The 23591-nt window shown below is 43.6% G+C and overlaps 1 protein-coding gene across 1 annotated transcript; it reads right to left on the bottom strand.

Annotated features, from left to right (window-relative positions):
• Positions 1 to 2038: 2038 nt before the first annotated feature.
• On the bottom strand, positions 2039 to 19126 carry LOC114589446 (transmembrane protein 182-like). Its single transcript, XM_028715806.2, has 5 exons — positions 18840 to 19126; positions 17221 to 17335; positions 12603 to 12701; positions 10774 to 10911; positions 2039 to 3146 (listed from the first exon to the last, which is right to left on the bottom strand). The coding sequence occupies exons 1-5, from the start codon at positions 18990 to 18992 to the stop codon at positions 2917 to 2919; spliced, it is 735 nt and encodes a 244-aa protein (XP_028571639.1). The 5' UTR covers positions 18993 to 19126; the 3' UTR covers positions 2039 to 2916.
• Between the last annotated feature and the right edge of the window lie 4465 nt (positions 19127 to 23591).

Here is a 23591-nt window from a genome sequence, read left to right as displayed (position 1 = left end):
AAGACCAACTAACTTAGTTGGTCTTTAAGGTGCTACTGGAAGGATTTTTTTTTGTTTTGCTATGCAGAGCATTGGATATGGAGTTGGCCTGTGTGCTACAGCTGCCATCACCACTGCTGCCTTTATGGATGCTAGCTTGATCACTGGAGAAGACCAGAGACTTGCCATTGATCACAATAAAGTCAAGAGGGCCCAATAAAAGGTTATGAAATCCCTGGATCAAGAATTTGATGGTCTTTTTCAGAAGGGTGATATTGACTGCATCTTCTTTGACAGCTGTGAAGATACAACTACAGTTATGCTGAAAGCAGTTCCACATCATTACAGGAAAGCATTATTCAGTGTGCAGTGAGCCTGACGGAAGATACCTCTACCACTTCGCTCCAGACAAAAGCTCAAAGAGGGGGAAACAAACTAATAATCTTGTAGATTTCCTAAAGAAGAAGGGCATTGATCAGAGCCTGCAGGCTACTGCAGGTGATTCTACAAAAGTTAACACTGGCTGGGAGGGTGGTACCATGAATCGGGTAGAGGTCAAGCTTGGTTGTAAGCTGATGTCAGGGTAGGTTTCAGAAGGACGTCCGCAATAACTCACATGGTGTCAGTGAAGTTAATTCTCTTTATTCAAAGAAACAAAACAGCTCAGGAGGTCAGGCCTAGTGAGCCCTTCCCAGTAGATCTTGCCCCAATGAGGCTGTTGTGAGGACTGAAGGCCCCCACTGTCCCACAGATGTCTAAGTCTCTTCCTCTGCCAGGTCCTTCCCAAGCAATCTGAGACTCCAATGTTTTGTCTCCCTTTGCCCAGCCTCTTCATACCTCTTCTGGTTCTGGAAGACATGGGGAGGGGGAGACAGCTTGGCTTCCTCACAAGCCTGACTCATCGCTGCCTCTGGTTCTGGACTGCCCTCTACCAGACACTTCCTGCTCACTAAATAAATCCTGCTACCTCTTCAGCTTCCAACACCTCCTTCTCCCAGTCTTCTCCCTCTTCACCTTCTGACCACTCATTGTCATCCCACCACCAATCCCCTGGCTCTGAGCCTTCTTTCCTTGGGGGCTCCTTTGGGTGTTCCCCAGTTGGTGCCTCCCACCACTTCTCTCGATCCAGCCAGTCCATAACAGTTGATCTGGTTGGTTTATACCCTCCACATCAACGAGTCCCCCATGCAACACTTGATCACAGCATGGATGGAAAGATCCTGTATAACAGCAAGTGGACAGTTGACATTAGCAAGATGCTAGACACTGCTACATAACGAAATTACCATGTTTTTCTGTGTATAAGACTAGGTTTTTTCCCTTAAAAATAATGTCAAAAATTGGGGGGGGGTTATACACAGGGCCATCTCCCTCCATTTTCTTAAATCTGAGTCCCCAAAAATAGGGAGCGTCTTATACATGGGGGTGTCTTATAGACGGAAAAATACAGTAGTCCTTCAGTCACCAAACTCTCAATTGGAGAGCCTCTTACTTCACTGAGTGACAATATTGTAACTAATCTTTCTACTGATCAAGTATATGGGTACTGGATCACACAGGCCATGATGATAGGAATACATGAAATGGTTCTGGACCTTCTTGATATTGATCCAGAGAGCCATTCAATATGGTTAACAACAGCAAACAGGCTTTGCCAACAATTCAGTGCTCAGCATGGTATGCTTTCAGCAAAATAATAATCCAGACACCCTTGAACTCAGATGACAGTGCGAAGAGGAGAACTGGTGTCCAAAAGATTGTTGACTTGAGGAGCACTGAGAGAACCTTCTGTATGTCTGAGGAAGACACCTTCCATGAACCCCAGTGCTTTGTCCCTGTTTGAGCTGATCAATTAGATGGGATATATGAACCTCCTTTGACATGTCATCTTACTATGGTGGAAGTGAATAAGTTTATTGCTGAGCCCATGAAAGTTCCACAATGGCCCTGTTATGCTCAGTCTATAGAGAGGTGTGTGCAACAAATCACAGAGGCAGCAGGGCTACATCAGAGGCCAGGAAGCGGCTGATGGCCAAGGACAAAGCCAAGCAAGACTTGATGAAACTTGCTGTTTAAATTTCTTATGAACGGATGTCATTACTTTCTAATATTGCTGTATGTGTACAAGGTAATGTTGTATGCTTAGTTGGATATGCTTTGTGCAGAGAAACTAACTTTTTATAGCATTGCCCACATTTTCAGAAATTAAAATTAAAATTCTTTGGTTTTCCAAGAACAGTTTTTTTAATCAAACCTGGATTTACCAAGCTAAATGTTGTCCAGTCACAAAAATAATGGCTTGTTTGAATTCCTCACACCCAAAATAATATATATATATATAAGACCCCCCCTTGCTGAAGAAATTTTCAAAAATTAAGTTTCACCCCCCAAAATGACATGCCCTGCGAGGTAGCAAATGACATATTTCCCACTAAGGCAGAGGTGGAGAACCTATTTCTGTCCAAGGACCACAATGGACAACCTTCTAGGAACCACATGCCAGTGGTGGGTGGAGCCAGTTGCAAAAGTGGGCAAAGCAACAAATATAAACTTTACCTTTGTCCAGTAATCTAGTTTCTAAACACACACACACACACACACACACACACACACACACCTTTATCCTCTGTAACAGAAGCAAGAGGCCTTATCAGAATTCATAGACACTTTCCAGCCAGGCACAAAAGCACACAAGAAGGGTGCTAAGAAGGGCTAGTTAAGGAGCTGTGGCTGTGAAGGGTGTCCCAAGGTCCAGACATTTGGTCGCTGGGCCTGAGGTTCCCTAGCTCTGTGCTAAAGTGATCCACCACCATTGTTTTAGAGTGCTTTGCCATCAAACACTTAAATGACACAAATATTTCTACAAACGCTTTCCCCAATGCCAAGACATCAGATCATTCCCCTCCTGCACATCTCCCACAGAGGCCCAGCCCTTCCTTATTCCAGCTCCTTCGGGATACTGTAACCAACAAGGTAGAAAAGGATTCCAGAAATAAACACTAAGGGGACTCCCGCCGCTGCAAACATGAATGACCACCCATAATAAACGTTCACAGGGGTATCGTCGAGGCATCTTTCGCTTCTTTCTAGAAGTATGTACTTCGGGAGATCGGCAGCAAATTCCTTCCACATTGCAAACATGAATATGAGCAGGGCAAATAAAGCACCTGAGGGAGAAGAAGAAGAGAGAGGCTTGGTTGGTTTAATTGGTGTTTATTTGTATTTCTGTGGCACTTCCTACTCGAATGAATCCCAAAGTACCTTACAAACAGGGCCCCTGAAGACAGGTGTTTTGTGAGGGCAGGGTTGCGGTTGTATTCTGCAACATGTCATTGGTGCAGTAATCATGCATTAGTGGTGGACCTATGCTAGACCATCCACACACCATTCTGCACTATTAGTTTGTTCTACAATGCTTCCCCGGTGTTACCACATTATTGGTGTCTGGAGGGGCAATATTGCTCTATAGCGCAACAAAATCAAGACAAAGAAACAAAGCAAACCCCTGGAACATCTGTGGTATGGAAAGTTACAGGATTTCAGCAGCAAGCTTTTAGGAGGGAGGATCTGTCGCAATGTTTTGTCACATGTTTTATGCATGCTATGCAAAGCTATTGATATAATTCTAGGAAGTGTGACCAAATTGCATAAAAGATTACCTTGTTTCTATTCTCTTGAGCTGCAAAAGTCACAAATTCCTAGATTTGCATGAGGTGCCATTATCACCCTCCGCATGTTGCTGAACTTGTTTCTTAGCCATTGGTTTCAGATTTCCAAGATACACTTTGCAGTGATTATGTTACATACCCTCTTGCAATGTTTGGGAAAAGACTGTTTATTTATTGGACTTCTCCAGATCAGAACACAGGGAGGGTAATATTTTTATACAATCCAAACAAGAGCAAAAGTTTATAAAAACTTTAAATATATATATATATATTGTTTTGTGCTGTCTCTTCCTCATAAGGTGGAAAGTTCAGGGTGGCCTAAAAGGGCAGATTTGCCACATAGGAGATGGGTACTGAGGAACTGAAGGTACATAGGAATGGGAGATGCATTCGGTTCAGTTTGCATTTTAATACAAAACTCTTTAACTCTTTAATTCACATTGTCTATTAGGAGAAAATGCATTATCTGAGAGGGAAATAATATGCAAAAATGCATATCATCTAAGAGGGAATTGCTTGCAAAAATGTATATATTACAGAAATTTGCATACAACAATTCACATACCAGGGGATATTTGCATTAAAATGATGGTATGTGAGAGGTCTGTATGTGTGCTGCATATGTGGTGAGTGTGTGCATGAACACATGCAAGGAAATGGCCCTTGTCCACTTTGGCCGTGCCCACAACTAACATAATGTGGCCCTTGAAGGGTTTGCCAATTCTTGATGGGGCTCTTAAGCCAAAATAAAAGATTAGACGCCCCTGCTCTAATTGCTTATTTCCATGGGGCAGGACTGGTGGGAGATGTTTGCATTGGCAGAAGTAAGGTATAGTGGGAGTGAGTAGGAAAGATATGAAGGATGGGAAGCACACACCCACACACACCCCACCCCTCTCTCTCTCTCTCTCTCTCTCTCTCTCTCACACACACACACACACACACACACACTTTTTTGAAGGCACCTTCTGGTTTCCAGGCCAGATAACAGCTCCTGGAATCCTGTGTTGGGACTGATCTAGTCATTTTTTTACTCATAGCACAATTGTATGCATTTGTTCAGCTTTGCTTTGTGGCATTGGCTGGCTGCATATATTGACAGAACTGATCCCTTCCTTTCTTTAAACGCTCTCTGCCTCCACGCATTGGGCCTGCGATTAATTGAGAGTTTCCATTTCAATGTTGATTTAGGTCAATGGTATCTTCTGGGGAGGGGCTAATTGCAAGGGCGTTGAACCGTGCTATGACACCTTTCGCCTTTAAATTCTCGCAACAATTGTCTAGGGGCTGACTGCAAGCCTTCCTAACTCCTCCTCCTCAGTCAAAGGATGGTAGCAACTTAATTTCAAGTAAATTGTTCACTAAACTCTGTCCCATCCTTTCTCGCTTCATAGCATCGTGAAACCTTGTTGGCTAATTGTAGAGACAAGTGGATGAACTCCAGACTCTCTTTAGAACTTCCGAAGCCTGTCTATAATTTGCTAATTACAGGGAAAGTGAACTTTCAAACTCCCCTTTTTTCTCACCTCCTTGCCTAGCAAAAACATCAAAAAAAAAACCTAAGAAAAAATAATGAGACGCTGATATCTTTATTGGCAGTTCATAAGTGCAAATGCATATGATATATGAGGAGCTTATAGCAGCCACAATATGGAACTATTAACTTTGAGAGAACAACTCTGAATATAAAGTGTTGGCTATCTCTCCCCACCCCCCTTTCTCTCTATTATTTTATTTCTTTAAAAGGTTTGGTGGAACTCTGTCAAGGACTAGGAAAAATCCCTGTGAGCCAGGCCACTTGTTACACTCATCAGATGCAACTAGATCAAGTCAAAGGCCTATCTGGTCAGGCAACTTGTTCTACGGCAGCCAATCAGATGACTATGGGAAGTCCACCAGCAGAATATGACTGCAACGGCAACTCTCCTCACATTGCTGTTACTGATTTCCATTAATTAATGGTTCCCATTAATTGGTTTTCAGAGGCATGTGGCCTCTAACAGTGGCATTGGAACATAGGCATCATCATGACTTAATAGCCTTAACCACCATGAATTTATCCAATCCACACCCAGCCTGGGGAGTGTCTCCAGGCTCTTGATTATTTTGGCTGCCCTTTTCTGCACCCTTGCTAGCTCCAGTATATCTTTTCTGAATGGAGAATGTTCAGAGTATTCCAAGTGTTGCTGCACCATAGATTTGCGTAAAGGAATTCTGATATTGGCAGTTTTATTTTTGATCCTTTCATGTGATAGGAGGTCTTTCAGGTGCATGTAGAGCGTCCAGGTGGAAAGGAGGGCAGGTCTCATGCTCCATCCATAATATTGTGTAGAAGCGGGGATTTAAGCAGGTGAGAGGGATCTTTTTCACTCTGAGAGCTGCTTTGCCTTCTGAGCAATCTTCCAAGGGCCACATGCCAGTTCTGGGCAGGACTAGATGTGAAGGTTGATGGAGCAATTGTTATAATTGTTGTCTGTGTACAGTAGGCTAGTTTCAACACACATTCACACACCCCACTCTAGTCTCCAAGAGAGAGGAAATACTGTAGTTAAAGTATGCATTCCACCCAGAGAAAAACATTCTCTGTGTGAAGCAGGGTCAATGAGGGGTGTGGCCCAGGAAGAGTTGTGGGGGCCAGCTGGGAAGATTTGAAGGACCACATTTGAGTTTTCCCACCCCTGTGATATGACATACATATTCATGGACTAAATTCCAGCTCTAATCCAATAAATCTCTTAGTCTTTAAAGTATACTTGGTTGGTTTTTGCTGCTGCAAGGCTACCCCACTGGAAACTGTTACATGAATTTGCAAAGAAAGCCTCTCTCAAGTGAACTGTCACATGTCAAACATGGTTAAGAACACCTCATGGCAAAGCAGTTCTCACAGAAAATGTGTTTCATTATCTGATAAAGCAGTTGGCAACACAGCCAGTAGCTTGGTAGGGATAAAGGTCTCCAAGAGAAGATAGCAATAAATATCAAAAAGCTTCCAGGTCCATCTGCTGAATAATCTTCTCAGCCTATAAGTGTAGATGAGCTGGTTCATTTTGAAAGGGTGCCTCTGGAAAAAACCACCTAGAAAGATTTTGTTAAGGTAGCTGGCAGGTTACCAGGCAGATGCTCTAAAACACGGTCAATAATTGCCTGCCATCCTTAGAAAGAAAGAATGCAATGAGATGATCAAATCTTTCCCTACTGAAGCCCAGTTTGTAATTGAAAAAGGTCTCTGCCGGCACAGCATGCAGTCCTACCAACTTCTGTCACTTTGAACCTGAGATCCTGCTAGACACATTCCCCTTCTTCTGGCTTTGAAATCCCTAAACCTTGCCCACGTTTTAGTCACTGGGGGACATTTAGGGATAGGGAAGAAATTTGATTCAGTTTGCATTTATTTGTGAACCTACCTAATGCAAAAGTAACATACAATAAAGTGCATTATATTAAGGGGAAGTGCTTTAGAAAAATGTGTATATTAGGCAAGATTGTTTTCATAGAGTACATTAAGTGAAAATTGCACTAAAATGCTGGTGGGTTGTTTTTTTAAGCACACAAAATGATGTGAAGATGTGGGGAACTGTATTTAAGATTGGGGGAAAATGAGAAACTGAGAGAAACTAACATTGGTGGATTTCCCCATCCCTAGAGGTGTAACACAGTGTCATTTCCTGATCACCATATGCAGACATACACTTCAGGTCTGATCCTAAACCTCTGCTGGCTTGCAGGACATCCTCAGGAGAAGAATAGGCTAAAGAGTAAACCCTACCCAAATCTGGAGTGAAGTCCCTGAAATGGTTGGATGGTGCCTTGTACACCTCCTTCCAGCAACTTCTGCAGCCCAGCTGGTGACAAATGTATTGTTCTGCTTGCCTTTGCTCCACATCCGCGAGGCTGAGAGGGGAATCTTGTGGTCTGGGAAGCCCAGGACCTTTATGAACACTGTCCAGGCTTGCATCCCAGGGAGGTCACTTAGGTGCTGCTAATGCAGCCATTAGACTTCACCTCCAGAGGTGTACTCCATTGTCTCTTAGGGCAGATGGATGCCTTCAACTTTCAGGTGCGTTTACAATTGCGGTGTTAAATGCATGAAAAGAGAGACCACTTGCAAGAAACTTCCAATAGCCTTCTAGAGTCTATTGTCACACACGGTCACTACATAATAAAGAAGCTGTTCGGTGGTAATTCAGCTACCACAGTGAACTGCAATAAAATAGGCCAAAAGCTGAAAAGAGAAGGCACAGGAGACATGAAAAGCCTCAATAGCACTTAACAAGTTCATTCTAACATTACATTGCAGGGTTAGTGAGTGGAGCAACTAGGGGCGACAACACTTAGTTTACTTTTTTTTAAATGAAAACCTAAAAAACACCCTTCATCAGTGGTCCCCAAGCATTTGTGGCCTGCGGACACACTTGAAAATTTTAGGAACTGTCACAGGCACATCATGATAGTGGCAGTGCTCAGAACTCCTATCTGTAATAAGCAACCTATACCTACCTCAAAACAAAACACAGACCAAAACCTCAGGCAACACCCCCACAAAATCAGAATTAGGGGGTAGGGGGCCATGGCAAGTCCCAAGGGGGTTGTCTGAGGGCTTACAGGTAGTATGTTGGTGACCTCAGTCCTGAAATACTGTCATGACAGGGTCTTCTATGTAAAAAAGAAAGATGGCTAGCGTGTATTTGAAAGTTCTTCTGATCGTGCTAGTGGATTTTGTTCCCACCACCACCATGAATTTTCCTGTCCTTATTCCCCCCAAAAAAATGCAAATAGGGTGGCAACTGGAGGATGATGTATTTTCAATCAATCAATCAGATTATTATTTAGGAGCAAAGAAAGTCTCTACTTTAGGGTGTAGGCAGAATCCTGATTTCCCATCTCAGAACTTAATCCCAAGGCAAATTCCCCCTCCCTATAAATTGCAATCACTTTCACTTTTCTCGAAGGAAAGATCTCCGGGACACGTAAGTTAATTAAGGATGATCTGCCATCCATATCAGATGACAATGACAGTTTCCCCCTTCTGTTGTCATTCCAAATCCTAAGGCTGTGAAAGAAATACTGTTGATGTTATTGAATGTTATAAGATGGCAATGGATTCTTATTTTACTCTTAGAGTGGATGGTGCATAAAATGATTTTGCAGTTCATTGATTGTGTATCTTGCTGTCAGAGCCTTTGCTGCTGCTTATTTTATTAGTTATTATTATTTATTAAATTTGTATACCGCCCTATACCTGCAGGTCTCAGGGTAGTTACAGCATAAAGTCACAATGCACAAACACAAAATAAAAGTAAAAACAAAAACAACCCAATAACCCCCCACTCAGTCTATTTTACAGTTTATTTTATAACTTCTGTTGTAATTCGTTTTTGTTTTCCTGTTTTTATGATGTTTTATGTCTTTAAATTTGTAAGTCACCTTGAGACTCCTTATTTGTCAAGCAATTCATACATTGAATTATTATTGGGTGTGTATCCAGCTACAAACCACTCAGAGTTGAGCCACTGAAATTAACGTCCCCTAGATTAGCCACATTCATTAATTTCAATCGATCCGCTCTGAGTATGACTAACAGAGGATACACAATAACAACAGAAGCAGCAGCCAGTGTAGATAAACATTACAGAACTCTATTCAGAGATTCAGATGATGGTCCAGATTATCTCATACGAAGACCTTTGACTAAATATTACTGGAACAATCATAAGAACCAGTTTGGATTAAAGTATTTACTAGATGTATTAATTGTACTTTGTACAATTGTATTTTGTATACTCCTACATTTGTTTTATTGGATTAGAAGTTATGTTTAGCTGCCCTGGGAATTTTATTGAAAGAGCAGGGTATAAATCACATATGCATTATGTGGAGAATCAAATATAGGTGTATAAAATTCAAGAGTCTCCAGATGAAATGGATTGGCTAGAGGTTTGGAACAGACAAAATAAAATACTTTTCACACAGTGTATAATTAACTTATTGCAACATCCTAACACTAAATGTAGTGGTGTCTACTATCTTAGATGCCTTCAAAAGGAATGAGGAATCAGCACTGTGGAACCTGTGGCCCTCCCAATGTTGTTGAACTACAATTCCCATCATTCCTGACCATTAACAATGCAGGCTGGGGCTGGTGGGAGAGGGGCTCTAGTTGCATCTGCCATTGGACTCCAACCCCTATCAACCCCAGCCTGCATAGTCAATGGTCAAAAATGATAGAAACTGTAGTCCAATGATGTATGAAGGCCACATCTATTAACAGCAATGAACAGCGATAGGTGAATGTCACCTCAATTATTCAGAAGTAGGAATAACCAAATCTGTAAATTTCAGTTTCTCTCAATTCTGCCTTGTCTTTCTAACTATCTGTGTGTTTGTCTCACACACAGCTCATTTCCTTTGTTCCCCTTAATGGCTCATTACCCAGGCAATCACCTCATCAGGAATCTAGCATGGCTTATATTTTAACACTTGTTGGATCCAGGGGTTAGAAGGGCCTCAGCATACAACCTATTCTCCACCTGCCTCAAAACTCATAACAACGTCATAATGACCTTCATTCTCTGAGTGCTGATGGTCCTTATACAGCGAAGGTAGCACCACACACCCACAAACAAGAGGGAGGAATTAGCGGACTCAGTGAGTTTTGTGGGCCTGCTGGGATTCAAATCTGAGTCTCAGGATCCAAATCCTGGATAGCTCAGTTGGATGGAACATACTGATAATGCCAAGGATGCCGGTTCAATCCCCCTTTGGGACAGCTACATTGCAGGGGACTGGACTAGATGATCCTCAGGGTCCCTTCCAACTCTACAAATCTATGATTCTATGAAATCCAACACTCCAACTACTGTGCCAGAAAGAAGGAAAGAGAAACTAACTAGTGGTCAATACATGCACCTTTCTCTTTATGAAATACTGTGTAATTTATTATGAGAACACCATGTGATTTTTTAAATTTTTTTGCACACATTCAAATTCATTCTCAATCTCTCTCTCTTTCTCTTTTATGCGCATGCGCATGCAGGCACACACACACACACACAGGCTACACAAAGTGGGAATTAGCCTCAGCATCCTGGGCACCCATATATCCAATTATCATGAATTGGCAGCTTACCAGCCGTGATGAAGAATCCGCCTCCTACTTTATAGAACCGTGCACTAACAAAAGGCACACCACACACCAAGAGAAATCCTCCTACGAGGCTGGCGGTGACAGCCAGCACAATGAACGCTGTCCAGAAGCCCCTGTACACTGCGCAATCGGAAAGAAGAAAGTAGAAGGGAACGCTGAGTAAACTCACATAATCGGATCTCCTTTCAGGAGAGGCTTGTAGCAAACCAATTTGTTCCAAGTTCCTCCAGCAAACAATTTGGGGAAAGTCAGGGGGGGGGAGAGAGAGAATGAAACAAATCCCAGGATTATCATCAGTAATTCAGAATCAGGTTCTTGTCAGTTTTATGGAGCTGCTGCAATGGACTCAGCTGATCTCTGCACCCTAACTCGCAAGCATAACCAGGGTGCGTCATGTGGTAGGCATCATGTTATACACAGAACACCAGTGCTGAATAGCCATGTCCCTTCTATGTTTACAAACATGATAAATGTATGATCATATTTCATGGCAGGGGGGTGGAGGAGGTGATTACAATTGCAACCATGGTATGCAGAGAAAGGGCCACAGCCAGAATCCATGGCACCCTACAGGTGATGTTGAACTATAATTCCCATCATCCTTAACAACTTACTATGTTGGCTGGGGATACTGGGAACTGTAGTCCAACAACATCTGGAAGGCACTGTGTTGGCTACCTCTGCTGTAGCTCAGTAGTAAAAGCATCTCCTTGGATTGCAGAAAGTCGCTGGATCAGTCCCCACCATCTCCAGGTAAGGCTGGGAATGTCCCAACACTGGACAGATGCTACCAGTCCGTGTAGGCAATATTGAGATATGAGCCAATAATCTGACTCAGTATAAGACTGGTGTTCCATTATTCATTAGGACTACAGTGCAAAGGCAAAGAGTTAAGCCCTCTTCCCAGCAGAACAATGGATCAGCAATTCAGGGTTTCACACAGGAATCTTTCTCAGCCATTCCTTTGAGATAATGGGGCTTTGAACCTTTTGCATGCAAAACATGTGCTTTACCCCTGTGCTACTATAGCCCTTCCCTGTTTACTTAGAAGTCAAGTTGGGTCTATACATGCAATGGAAGAAGAGGAGGAGGAGAAGGAGGAGGAGGAGGAGTTTGGATTTGATACCCTGCTTTATCACTACCCAAAGGAGTCTCAAAGCGGCTAACATTCTCCTTTCCCTTTCTCCCCCACAACAAACACTCTGTGAGGTGAGTGAGGCTGAGAGACTTCAAAGAAGTGTGACTGGCCTAAGGTCACCCAGCAGCTGCATGTGGAGGAGCAGAGACGCGAACCCGGTTCCCCAGATTACGAGTCTAACGCTCTTAACCACTACACCCGAGGTGGTAGGATAACAGTAGACGTTCAGTCTATGGGGTCAAATTTTTAATAGCTGGCCCAGCGAGTGAGTTTGCCAAGAAAAATTGCTGTCCACCCACTCTATGGTGATAGAGGCAGAGACAATAAATAAAAAGATGCCTCCCCACCCCCTCTGATTGATGCATGTAATCTGGCCGGACTAGCAGGTAAACCTTACTTCAACACAATGAGACAACATACTTTACAGTACCTGAGGGCTATAGGTCAGCTCAGGGGGAATGATAGGAGGGATGCTGCCATCCCAGACATCTGCTGCCTGCACCATGCATCTCATTTGGCCTGGACACAGGGGTTTTCCCACCATTACCCCCCAGCCCTAAAACGCAGTTGTAGAGGTGTTGCTGCTTGCTACATTTTTACTGCTCAACAAACACCTACAACAACAGCTGGCCTGATACATGTGTTATTTGGTTGCCTCTTAACATGTGCATACCTGCAGTTGCATCGTAGGAGGGGTGAGGATGAGGTCCAAGTGCAATAGGCATAGGAAACAGGTAGCCATGCATGCAATGTTTTGGATGTGCTTGACTCGCTGGAAGAAAAAAATAGAAAACAGGACAGTTGTCTGCTGAATCTGTGGTTTAACAGTCACGGTAATCAGGTCTACAAGGTTTCTAATCATGCATCTGTAATGCAAGAATATCTAATATGCAAGCTGGCCATTATCAAAGCAACTGTTTAAGAATTGGTGCCCAAGTTTACTTATTTCCTACCCACTCTGCCCTTTCCCCTTGTGAGTCTTTTTGTTTGTTTTTTAGATTGTAAGCCTGCAGGCAGGAGCTGTCTTGCTTTTAATTAGGGCTGCTGTACATCCGGGATTTCCCAGACATTACCAGGATTTCAAAGGTGGAAGTGACGTCCAGGGGGAATTTCCGGAAGGTGGCAGTTTGTCCTGGATCTTCAGCAAGTAAACCAAAAATTGCATTTTGGGTGGCCAGACGCTGTAGAACTTATTCTTTTCTACTGTCCATTGTACAACCAGCTAGGCAAACACGTAGTCTAACATCACGGCACAATGGAAATATCAGATTCTATCTGTCTGACATTAACACAAAAGTAACTGCAAGGGTGGTTGAGTTTTTGTCAATAGTATCTCTTAGAGTGGTGAAGGGCACTATTTAGTGGGAAGAAATCCCAATGAAAATCCTCGTTACTATATATATTTTTACATGGCTGTTTCTTTAGTAAATCATTATTCTCTCTGTTTACAATGTCAAGGCTGTTTGTGTCATTGCCGCCAACATGGCACCATCCACATGCAAGTAGAGGGTAGCAACAAGCTTGGGAAAATCTCTGTTTTTACAAAAGTACAAAAAATCTTTAGGGGAGGCACAGCGTGGGAGATTCCCAAGCAACCTAATGAGGATTGAGCATGTTCAGTGCCCCTAGAATACTGACTGATGGGAGGAGATAGAAAATCAGGTGGAAGTGGGAATGGAATGGAGGGTCCTCAACCCCAAGCAGATGCATTCCACACTACACCTTTGGGTCACATCCGCACCAAGCATTTAAAGCACATTCAATGCACATTTAAAGCATATAGCTTCCCTCATAGAATCTTAGGAAAAATAATAATAATAATAATAATAATAATAATAATAATAATAATAATTTATTATTTGTACCCCGCCCATCTGGCTGGGTTTCCCCAGCCACTCTGGGCAGCTTCCAACAAAGATGAAAAACACACAAAAATGTCACATATTAAAAACTTCCCTGAACAGGGCTGCCTTCAGATGTCTTCTGAATGTCAGGTAGTTGTTTATCACTTTGACATCTGATGGGAGGGCGTTCCACAGGGCGGGCGCCACTACCGAGAAGGCCCTCTGTCTGGTTCCCTGTAACTTGGCCTCTCGCAGTGAGGGAACCGCCAGAAGGCCCTCGGAACTGGACCTCAGTGTCCAGGCAGAACGATGGGGGTGGAGACGCTCCTTCAGGTATACAGGACCGAGGCCGTTTAGGGCTTTAAAGGTCAGCACCAACACTTTGAATTGTGCTTGGAAACGTACTGGGAGCCAATGTAGGTCTTTCAAGACCAGTGTTATATGGTCTCGGCGGCCGCTCCCAGTCACCAGTCTAGCTGCCGCATTCTGGATTAGTTGTAGTTTCCGGGTCACCTTCAAAGGTAGCCCCACGTAGAGCGCATTGCAGTAGTCCAAGCGGGAGATAACCAGAGCATGCACCACTCTGGCGAGACAGTCTGCAGGCAGATAGGGTCTCAGCCTACGTACCAGATGGAGCTGGTAAACAGCTGCCCTGGATACAGATTTGACCTGTGCCTCCATGGACAGCTGTGAGTCCAAAATGACTCCCAGGCTGCGCACCTGGTCCTTCAGGGGCACAGTTACCCCATTCAGGACCAGGGAATCCTCCACACCTGCCCGCCTCCTGTCCCCCAAAAACAGTACTTCTGTCTTGTCAGGATTCAACCTCACAGAGGTTTTCCCCCTTACAGAGCAACAGCTACCAGCACCCTTAACAAACTACAGTGCTCAGGATTCTTTGGGAGAAGCTGTGGGTTAAACCACAGAGCCTAGGACTTGCTGATCAGAAGGTTGGCGGTTCAAATCCCCATGACAGGGTGAGCTCCTGTTGCTCGGTCCCTGCTCCTGCCAACCTAGGAGTTCAAAAGCACGTCAAAGTGAAAGTACATAAATAGGTACCACTCCGGCGGGAAGGTAAACGGCATTTCCGTGCGCTGCTCTGGTTCACCAGAAGCGGCTTAGTCATGCTGGCCACTTGACCCGGAAGCTGTACGCCGGCTCCTTCGGCCAATAAAGCGAGATGAGTGCCACAACCCCAGAGTCGGCCACGACTGGACCTAATGGTCAGGGGTCCTTTATATACTTTAAATGTCTGTTAAATGTGCTTTCAACGTATTGCGTTGGTGTGACCTTTGTTGCATTTCCTACTTTGTTCTAAGCTTGATGTGGTAGAAGCTATCATAATTTATGATCTCCCCACCACCACTTTCAGGTAGCAGTTCACCTATTGATTGAATTCATCCTGCACTGCCTGGGAATTGACCTAGGAATAGTTGCCATTTTTGAGTGCTGCAGTGCCTAAGGATGGCATACTTCCGAGGAAGTAGAGGGGCCATTACTGCAGAGGTGTCCCATCAATATTAATGTCACCAAGACTTATCATGATGAACGGTAATAGGATGAATGTTCAACAAATTAATTAATGATTATCCACTTTACTTAAAAATGCTTCCCACAAAATGGGGGGCACTTTATAATAAATGGACATTCGTTCGTGCTAAGTGACTAATGAAATTTCAACTGCATTAATTATTGCATCTGCAAAAAGCGGCAAAATGAATTTGCTGCGTTCGGTCTCATTAATGCAGACACAAAAAGTAATAAAAGATCTCCTGGTTATCAAGAATATCTTGCGCTATGGGAATGGGCTTCAAGTGATGTTTAATTTGATCATTTGACTTAAGGTAATATCATGTTATACAACGTATTATAATAATTAGGCTTGGATGGCCTCCATTATTACATTAACGTGGCAATCCAGAATTATCTATACTTTATCGATGAACGCTAGAAGTACAATATAAAGGGAGGCTATTAGAAGACTCAGTTGGCAGTTCTGTGCACACATACTTGGCATTGTGGGGCCAAGTGAGGTCTGCTTCCAAGTAAATATGCTTGGGATCAGAAGTCAGAATAAAATGCTGGTGAGTTTCTAGAATCAGGAATGTGGAAGAGATTACACAAAATTCCTGGATAACTATCATGCTTATTTATTAAACATATTTATCTACTCCCAAACCATAAACTATCAGGCCAGGGATTCATAATAAAATAAAATAAAAACACAGTTAAAAGCCATTCAAATAAAAGCAATTGACTAATTAAAACACCTGCAATGGCCTGCTGTAATTAAAAGGACTTCAAGAGGCACCTGAAAGACAGATATGAGTGTGACTGCCTAATAATCCCTGCTGGAAGACTGGTCCACAGCATGTGACCATTGACACTCAATGTCCAACTTGCAGCTGAGGCCAGTCAGGCTTCTGTTACATGGGGGACAACAGCTTTCTTGGTGATTAAACCTGGATATAAGGGCTCAAGGGCTCAAAGTATGCTTTGTCCAAGTTATTCAGGGCTTTGTATATCAACACAAGAGCCTTGAACCTGGCTGGTTGCATATGGACAACCAGTGCAGGTGTCTTAGCAGATGCTATCAGTCACCTGCCCCCATCAGCAGACCAATTATTGCATTCTACACCAGCTGGAGCTTCCAGACCAGGCACAAGGGCAGCCCCACATAGAGTGCAGTTCAATAATGCAGTCTCAAGGTTACTATGCTTAAACCAAAGCTGCAGGCTGGATGGCAAACCAATCCAACAAATACGACTGCTGCTTTCAGTCTGCAAATGACACATAATTTATTACAGATCTCCCACCATTTGTACTAAGCTTCCTTTGCAGTGAAATGAATGGAGTAGAATAATGTAATCACAATGTACGTTACAGTGGTGCCCCGCAAGACGAATGCCTCGCAAGACGAAAAACACGCAAGATGAATGGGTTTTCCGTCGCGGAGGTGCTTCGCAAGATGAATTTCCCTATGGGCTTGCTTCGCAAGATGAAAACGTCTTGCGAGTCTCGCCATTTTTTTTTGCTTCCCCCCCCCCCTTTTCAAAGCCGCTAAGCTGTTAATAGCCTTTTAACAGCTTAGCCGCTAAGCCCGCTAAGCCGCTAATAGCGCTAAATCGCTAATAGTGCTAATCCGCTTAGCTGCTAATGGGGTTGCTTCGCAAGACGAAAAAACCGCTAGACGAAGAGAATCGCGGAACAGATTCTTTTCGTCTTGCGAGGCACCACTGTACATAATTTTGCCACAGTGAGTTGAATAATATCATTTTTGGTGGAAGGTGAACTGCAGTGGAATAGAAACAGTGACACATGTGATTAATAGAGGGCAGGATGAAAATCAATGCCTTCTTCTGGGTGGCTACAACCTCAACAGAAGCACTCTTGTTAGGTAGCTACTATATACTGCAACACTGTGTTGCCGATTCCACTTGTACTCACTAAACCAGAAGTTCCATATGGTCTCCTTGTAATCTTCACCAAAGAACCAGCACCGCCAAAAGAAACCTTCATGATGAAACGTAAGAATTCCTTTTGTCCAATTTCCCGTCCCAACCTATTTTTTAAAAATGAAATCAAAATCCAGGAGTTCTATGGAAATTATTGCATTCCATTTAGCACATAAGCATTTGTTCATTTACAGTTACATTTGTACCCCACTTTTCTTGTAAGATACTGTATGGGGTACTGCCCACTTCATTTTATCATCACAACAACTCTTGTTAGATAGGTTATATTTTTAAACACGGTATTAATAGGCAGATAGTGTTAAAATTGAGCTTGAATCCCTAATATACCAATCACTGCTTATATATACAAAGACAGAGCATACTAGCTAGCCAATGTGTTGTTGTTTATTAACTTAAATGCAAGTTTTGGACATCATTCTCCAAAACCCAAATGACTACTTTATGTACACCCAAGGACTGGAAACATTCACAGTGTGTTTTGCAGGTGTGGGGGTGCTGTTTTCTCATTTTTTTAAGCAGAGACTCTCCTCCCTGGAAGAGAGGGCAGTGGTTGTGGGCGGGAGCCCGAGCTCCGCCCCTGGCCGGGGGCCTTAGCCCCCGCCCCTCCTCACCTGGCTGGCACCCACGCCCACCGGAGGCAGCCAACCAGGTGTCTCCGGGGGGCGTGTTTAGCAGCTTAATGCTGCGGCTCCATTTCCCTAAGACTTGTCACAAAGTCAAACTGTTTCTGAAGGTCTTTCAGTTTTAAAAGTGGATTGTCATGCAGAAGGAGAGGTGGGGGAAACCATAGGAAAACATAAGCCTTAAAAGTCTGGTTGGTGGGCACAGAACAAGCAGCCTGGTTCTTTGGATCCCAGCCAATGTTTTAAAAGAATCTGGGTGTGGGGTTAATAATATCTCATTCCAGCAGTTGGCACAAATACACTGGGTAAAAGCATGTTTTGAACTGGACCTCTCCCCTGCTTCCTCCTCCACTTGGAAGAGTGAGTGACATGCCAAAGTAACTGGAGACACAATGGATGGAGTTGAGAGAATCCCCAAGGACATTTCCTACATTCACATGGTCAAGGTTTGCTATTTGGCCAGAATTTTACAAGCCTGGCTGGTTTTTGCCCTCTAATATTATGCATATTTACTTTGAAAGTAAGGCCCAGTATGTACAATCAGATTACTCCCAGGTAAGGGTGAATAGGACCTTAGGCTTAGCCAGTTACCAGAACTAGAATATTTACTACAATATGTCCTTGTTTTTTAGCAGGGGTGACACCAGGTTAAATAAACATTAGCCGAGTTTTACTGCACTAATTCATCCATTAGATCTGCATGTAAGGGGGGGACACACATAATTCTAAGGAAAACATTGTATTTTCTTTGCAGATGACAGTCACTGATGATAGCCTGGTTGTTTAAGAATTAATTTAATCTGAATATGTCAGGTGAAGAGAGAGCATGCACGAGAGTTTCTTGTTTGAGATCAAAACTCTCAACCTCTTTCATTTTCCTCTCCTTTCCAAGAGCATTCTCTTTTCCCCTGGTAACGGTGCATTAAAGCTACAGAAGGTTCTTCACAAACTATTTCTCCAGGTTTACCTCCTCAGTGTGATAGGTGCCGTTCTCAGGTATGAATCCTCCACACGTCTCCGTCGCCAGGAGCCAATAATCTGTCCCAAAGGCTACAAGAAAGAGAAGGACCCCAAGGACTCCGATGATCCCTGCTAAAAAGGCAGCTATTTTGATCTTCATGATAGAAAGACAAAGCAGGAGGGGGTGGGCAGCTCAAAACTCAGCAAAGGAGGAAGAGAGCGTTCTTGTTTTAGGAAGAGGGAGAGGAAGGGAGGCAGAGAGAGAGAGAGAGAGAGGAGCAGGGAGTGGAGAATGAAGAGAAGGGGTTCTATTTTAAGACACAGATCAGCATCATTTCATGACTGGTGTTCATTTCACAGGGCACTAAGGAGAGAGCTATGAAAAGCTGATGACTTGGGCCTACCAAGCAGCTAAGGCATTAAAGCACACCCATGTATGTATACTCTGAACTTTCAATCTGCATCAAGGTAACTGACATTCTGTCCGAAAAAGAGCTGCATGCTGTCACCTGCACATATTGCAACCAACTTCTCTCATAAAAATAGAGAAAGTGGAACCTGCAACAAAATGTTGGGAGTCCAAGATGTTGCTGTGTGGAATTCTCCTATTCAGGGTTCTAGGCAGGCAGATGCTCCAGTACTGAGCAATGGCTCTTCCACGAACCAAATTACACTGAGAGCCAGTGTGGTGTAGTGGTTAAGAGCGGTGGACTTGTAATCTGGTGAACCGGGTTCGATTCCCCGCTCCTCCACATGCAGCTGCTGGGTGACCTTGGGCTAGTCACACTTCTTTGAAGTCTCTCAGCCCCACTCACCTCACAGAGTGTTTGTTGTGGGGGAGGAAGGGAAAGGAGAATGTTAGCCGCTTTGAGACTCCTTCGGGTAGTGATAAAGCAGGATATCAAATCCAAACTCTTCTTCTTCTTCTTCAAATTACTCAGAAACAAAATTAAGTCTGGGGCTCCTGTGGGCAAAAAACGCATCGGCTCAAAATCTCCTGCTCCAAGGAAAAGCAAATCTCATTTCACAGTCTCCCTACACCTGACATCTCAACCCAATCTACCTCAAACAAATCACATGGTGCCCAAGATTCATAAATCTATTTGATCCCCTAAAGCAAAAGATTCCATAAAGGCCTCTCCCTGCCACTCCCCACTGGCAATGGAATTAAATAACTAACAGTTTTTCTAATAGTAGAGTTGACCCTGACTGAAGAAGAAAGGTGTTTTGGTCCGTCTGTCCCTCCCCCCCACACACACACACCTTGGTTTTATGGTGCTGGTGTGGGGTCCTTGTAGCACAGCTTCTCTTTCTACACATGAGAGGCCTTTGCACAAGTAAGAGGTGAAGAGGACTTTACTGCCATTGCATTAAGTGTCCCTAAGTAAACACCTATTTATTTTCTGCTTTTAAAAGTCAACCAACTAGAAGGGCCACTTTACACAGAATCATACAGTCGTACCTCAGAAGTCGAACAGAATCCGTTCTGGAAGTCCATTCGACTTCCGAAACGTTCGACTTCCAAAGCTTGGCTTCTGATTGGCTGCAGGAAGCTCCTTCAGGCCAATCAGAAGCCGCGGAAGCCCTGTCGGATGTTTGGCTTCCAAAAGAACGTTCGAAAACCGGAACACTCCCAGTTTTCGATCGTTCGAGAGCCAGAACATTTGACTCCCAAGGCGTTTGGGAGCCGAGGTACGACTGTAGGCCAGGGAAATTGTGCTCAACAGGGAGCTGGAGCCAACCTCAGCCCACTAATGCATGTGGCTTACAAGTATTTGCAACCATGTATATGCTGCATTCAATCTTCAGATTTTTAGATGTACCCTTTTTTAAAAAAAAGCCAAAAGCTACACAGCTAAAAGATGTCATTGCTATTCCAGTGAAAGAAGAAGAGGAGAGAGGATTTCGGAGCTGTGTGAGCGAAATGTGTGTGGATCAAATGGCAACAATTTATTCCCACACAGGCATGCAGAACTCAATGACACAGTGAATTTAAACACTTTTCATAAGCCTGAAACTCCACAGCGAATTAATTTGCCATGCATTGAGATCCCAACTTTTAAAGCATTTTCCACTTAACTGTGGGATTTCAAAATGCTGGATATCAAAAGAGATCATTCTGAGATGGAATCAGTGATGCTTTCAGTGTGAGGGACCCAGAGTTGCAGGGCAAAACTCAGGGCCAGCACGAGACATTTTGCTTTGGGGTGGGTGGGTCACGTGCCGGTGGTGGGTGGGGCCACAGGTAAAGAGGAGTGGCCAGTAGCAAAAGTGGGTGGGTCAGTGACTATGACTCTTACCTCAGTGCAATAGCCTACTTTCCAGCCATGCAGAAGTCAGAGGTTTTACAGCACACAAATACGTCTTCCAGTCAACTAGAAGGCAATATCATCGTTCAAGAATACATAATTGTCTTCAAATATCTGAAGGACTGCCATGTTGAACAGTGCCCCCTCACACTCTTCTCCCCTGCTCCATCCTCTGCTGCCTTTTGATAAAGGGTGGTCTATAAATTGCAGCATTAATAATAATAATAATAATAATAATAATAATAATAATAATAATAGAAGGCAATCATGTCTCCCCTTAATCTTCTCTTCCCTGGACTAAACATACCCCAGTTCTTCAAGCATTCATCATTGGAATCAGTTTCCAGTTCCCTCAGTGAGTCACCCTCTTATGGACATATGTAATATAACATGTTATATGGCACCCAGAACTAGGCATGTTATTCCTAGGGTTGCCATATTTCAAAAAGTGAAAATCTGGACACTTTTTGAAATAGCTTTTGAGCTATTTCTAAGGAAATTCACCAAAATCTGCTCTTCTGACAGTTTCCCAGACATTTAAGCAATTTCCGCCAGGATGCTGTCGCTGACGACCGAATCCCAGCTATGTCCAGGAAATTCCGAACATATGGCAACCCTAGTTATTCCAGATGTTCCCTGGCCAGTATAGAAGAGGATGGAACCATGTGCTCTGGACACTGGGATTCTGTTTATGCAGTCTAAGGTGGCATTTGATTTTTTTAAAAAAAGCAGCTGCATCACACTGCTGGCCCATGTGCACATTGTGATCTACTAAGTCACCTAGATTGTTTTCTTGTATGCTACTGCCAAACCAGACCTCCTCTATCCTTTGTTTCAATTGTTTTGGGTACCTAAATGTAGAACTTTACATCTCTGCAAAATTTCATCTTGTTGGTTTCAGTCCAGTGTTCTGTTCTGCCCAGCTTTTGTTCCATCCGCAGATTTGATGAACCACCTGCAGCAGCATCTAAATTATTTATACAAATGTTCAACTGCACAGGGCCATTCCACTTGAGACCTCTCTCTAGGTTTCTACAGAGCCTTTCATGAGCATCTATTGGGTATGGTTGCTCTACCAAGTTGTGAATCTATCCATAGCATCATCCAGCCCACAGGTCATCATCTACAGCTGAGATAGGGAACCTGTGGCCCTCCATAGGTGGACTACAGCTCCTCTCATCTCTGGCTATTTCCTGTGCTCGCTGGGGTTGATGGGAGCTGGAATCTGATGAACTCTGGAGGGCCACAGGTTCCCCATTCCTGATTTACAGCTTCAGTGGACTCAGCAATATAATGGGATGGTGTATAGATACACACACACACACACACACACACACACACACACAAACACACACACACACAAAGTATCCTAATCAGAAGGAATAATAGTCATGAAAGTAATTGTAGTGACAGTAAAAATATTATGACAACACTATTGTACTCCACATAGATGCAAACCTTCTCGCTTGCACACACTGCATTTTTATTTCTGATAGATAGCGAGATAGACAGACAAAATACAGAAATGTTTAATATATATTTTTCACTTAAAGCGAGTTTACATTAAATGGTTGCTGCCATCAAGATAGTGCACTGCTAAAGTGCTCTTTTCCAAAGAATCTGGCCTGTAAGAGCCAGTCTATATGCTCAGGAAAAGAAGCACACACAGTTCTGCCATTTTCTGGCCATTCTAGTTCAGAAAGCAAGAGGTGTGATCACACGTTTTATTGCTCCATCTCCTAGAAAGCTCCCTGGGTATAGGCAACTAAAACACTAGATTACAGCTGCAATCCTTATGCATACACCTGTGACAATGAGGCCCACTGAACTCAACAGAAGGTACTTCCAAGTAGACGTGCACAGGGTTGCAACACAGAGCACTTTTGTGGCAGGAAACCCACCCACCTACCCCCCGCTTCTGAAAGTGTGTTGTTCTGAAAGGGTTGTGCCACACAGTTTCTTTTTCCTGAATGTACTGTCTCAAGCAATCACTGTAAAATTCACTCATGTTGTATGACTGGTAAAGGTTGGTAAACAAAAAAATAAATAGCCTGTTGAAATTAGCCAGGAGTCTTTGCTGTAGTTTTTGGGGAGGTGCCTGCTAAAATCTTTTATCTTTCTGCAAGGCTACTCAGACATGTAAAATTGGTGTCTATCTTAATCTGTAATCTTAAAGGTAAAGGTAAAGGGGACCCCTGACATTAGGTCCAGTCGTGGCCGACTCTGGGATTGCGACGCTCATCTCGCTTTACTGGCCAAGGGAGCCGGCGTACAGCTTCTGGGTTATGTGGCCAGCATGACTAAGCCGCTTCTGGCGAACCAGAGCAGTGCCGTTTACCTTCCCGCCGGAGTGGTACCTATTTATCTACTTGCACTTTGACGTGCTTTCAAACTGCTAGGTTGACAGGAGCAGGAACCAAGCAACGGGAGCTCACCCCGTCACAGGAATT

The sequence above is a fragment of the Podarcis muralis genome, chromosome Z (genome assembly GCF_964188315.1).
Source record: "Podarcis muralis chromosome Z, rPodMur119.hap1.1, whole genome shotgun sequence".
In the NCBI taxonomy this organism is placed as follows: Eukaryota; Metazoa; Chordata; class Lepidosauria; order Squamata; family Lacertidae; genus Podarcis; species Podarcis muralis.
This window is presented reverse-complemented; position numbering and strand designations above follow the sequence as displayed.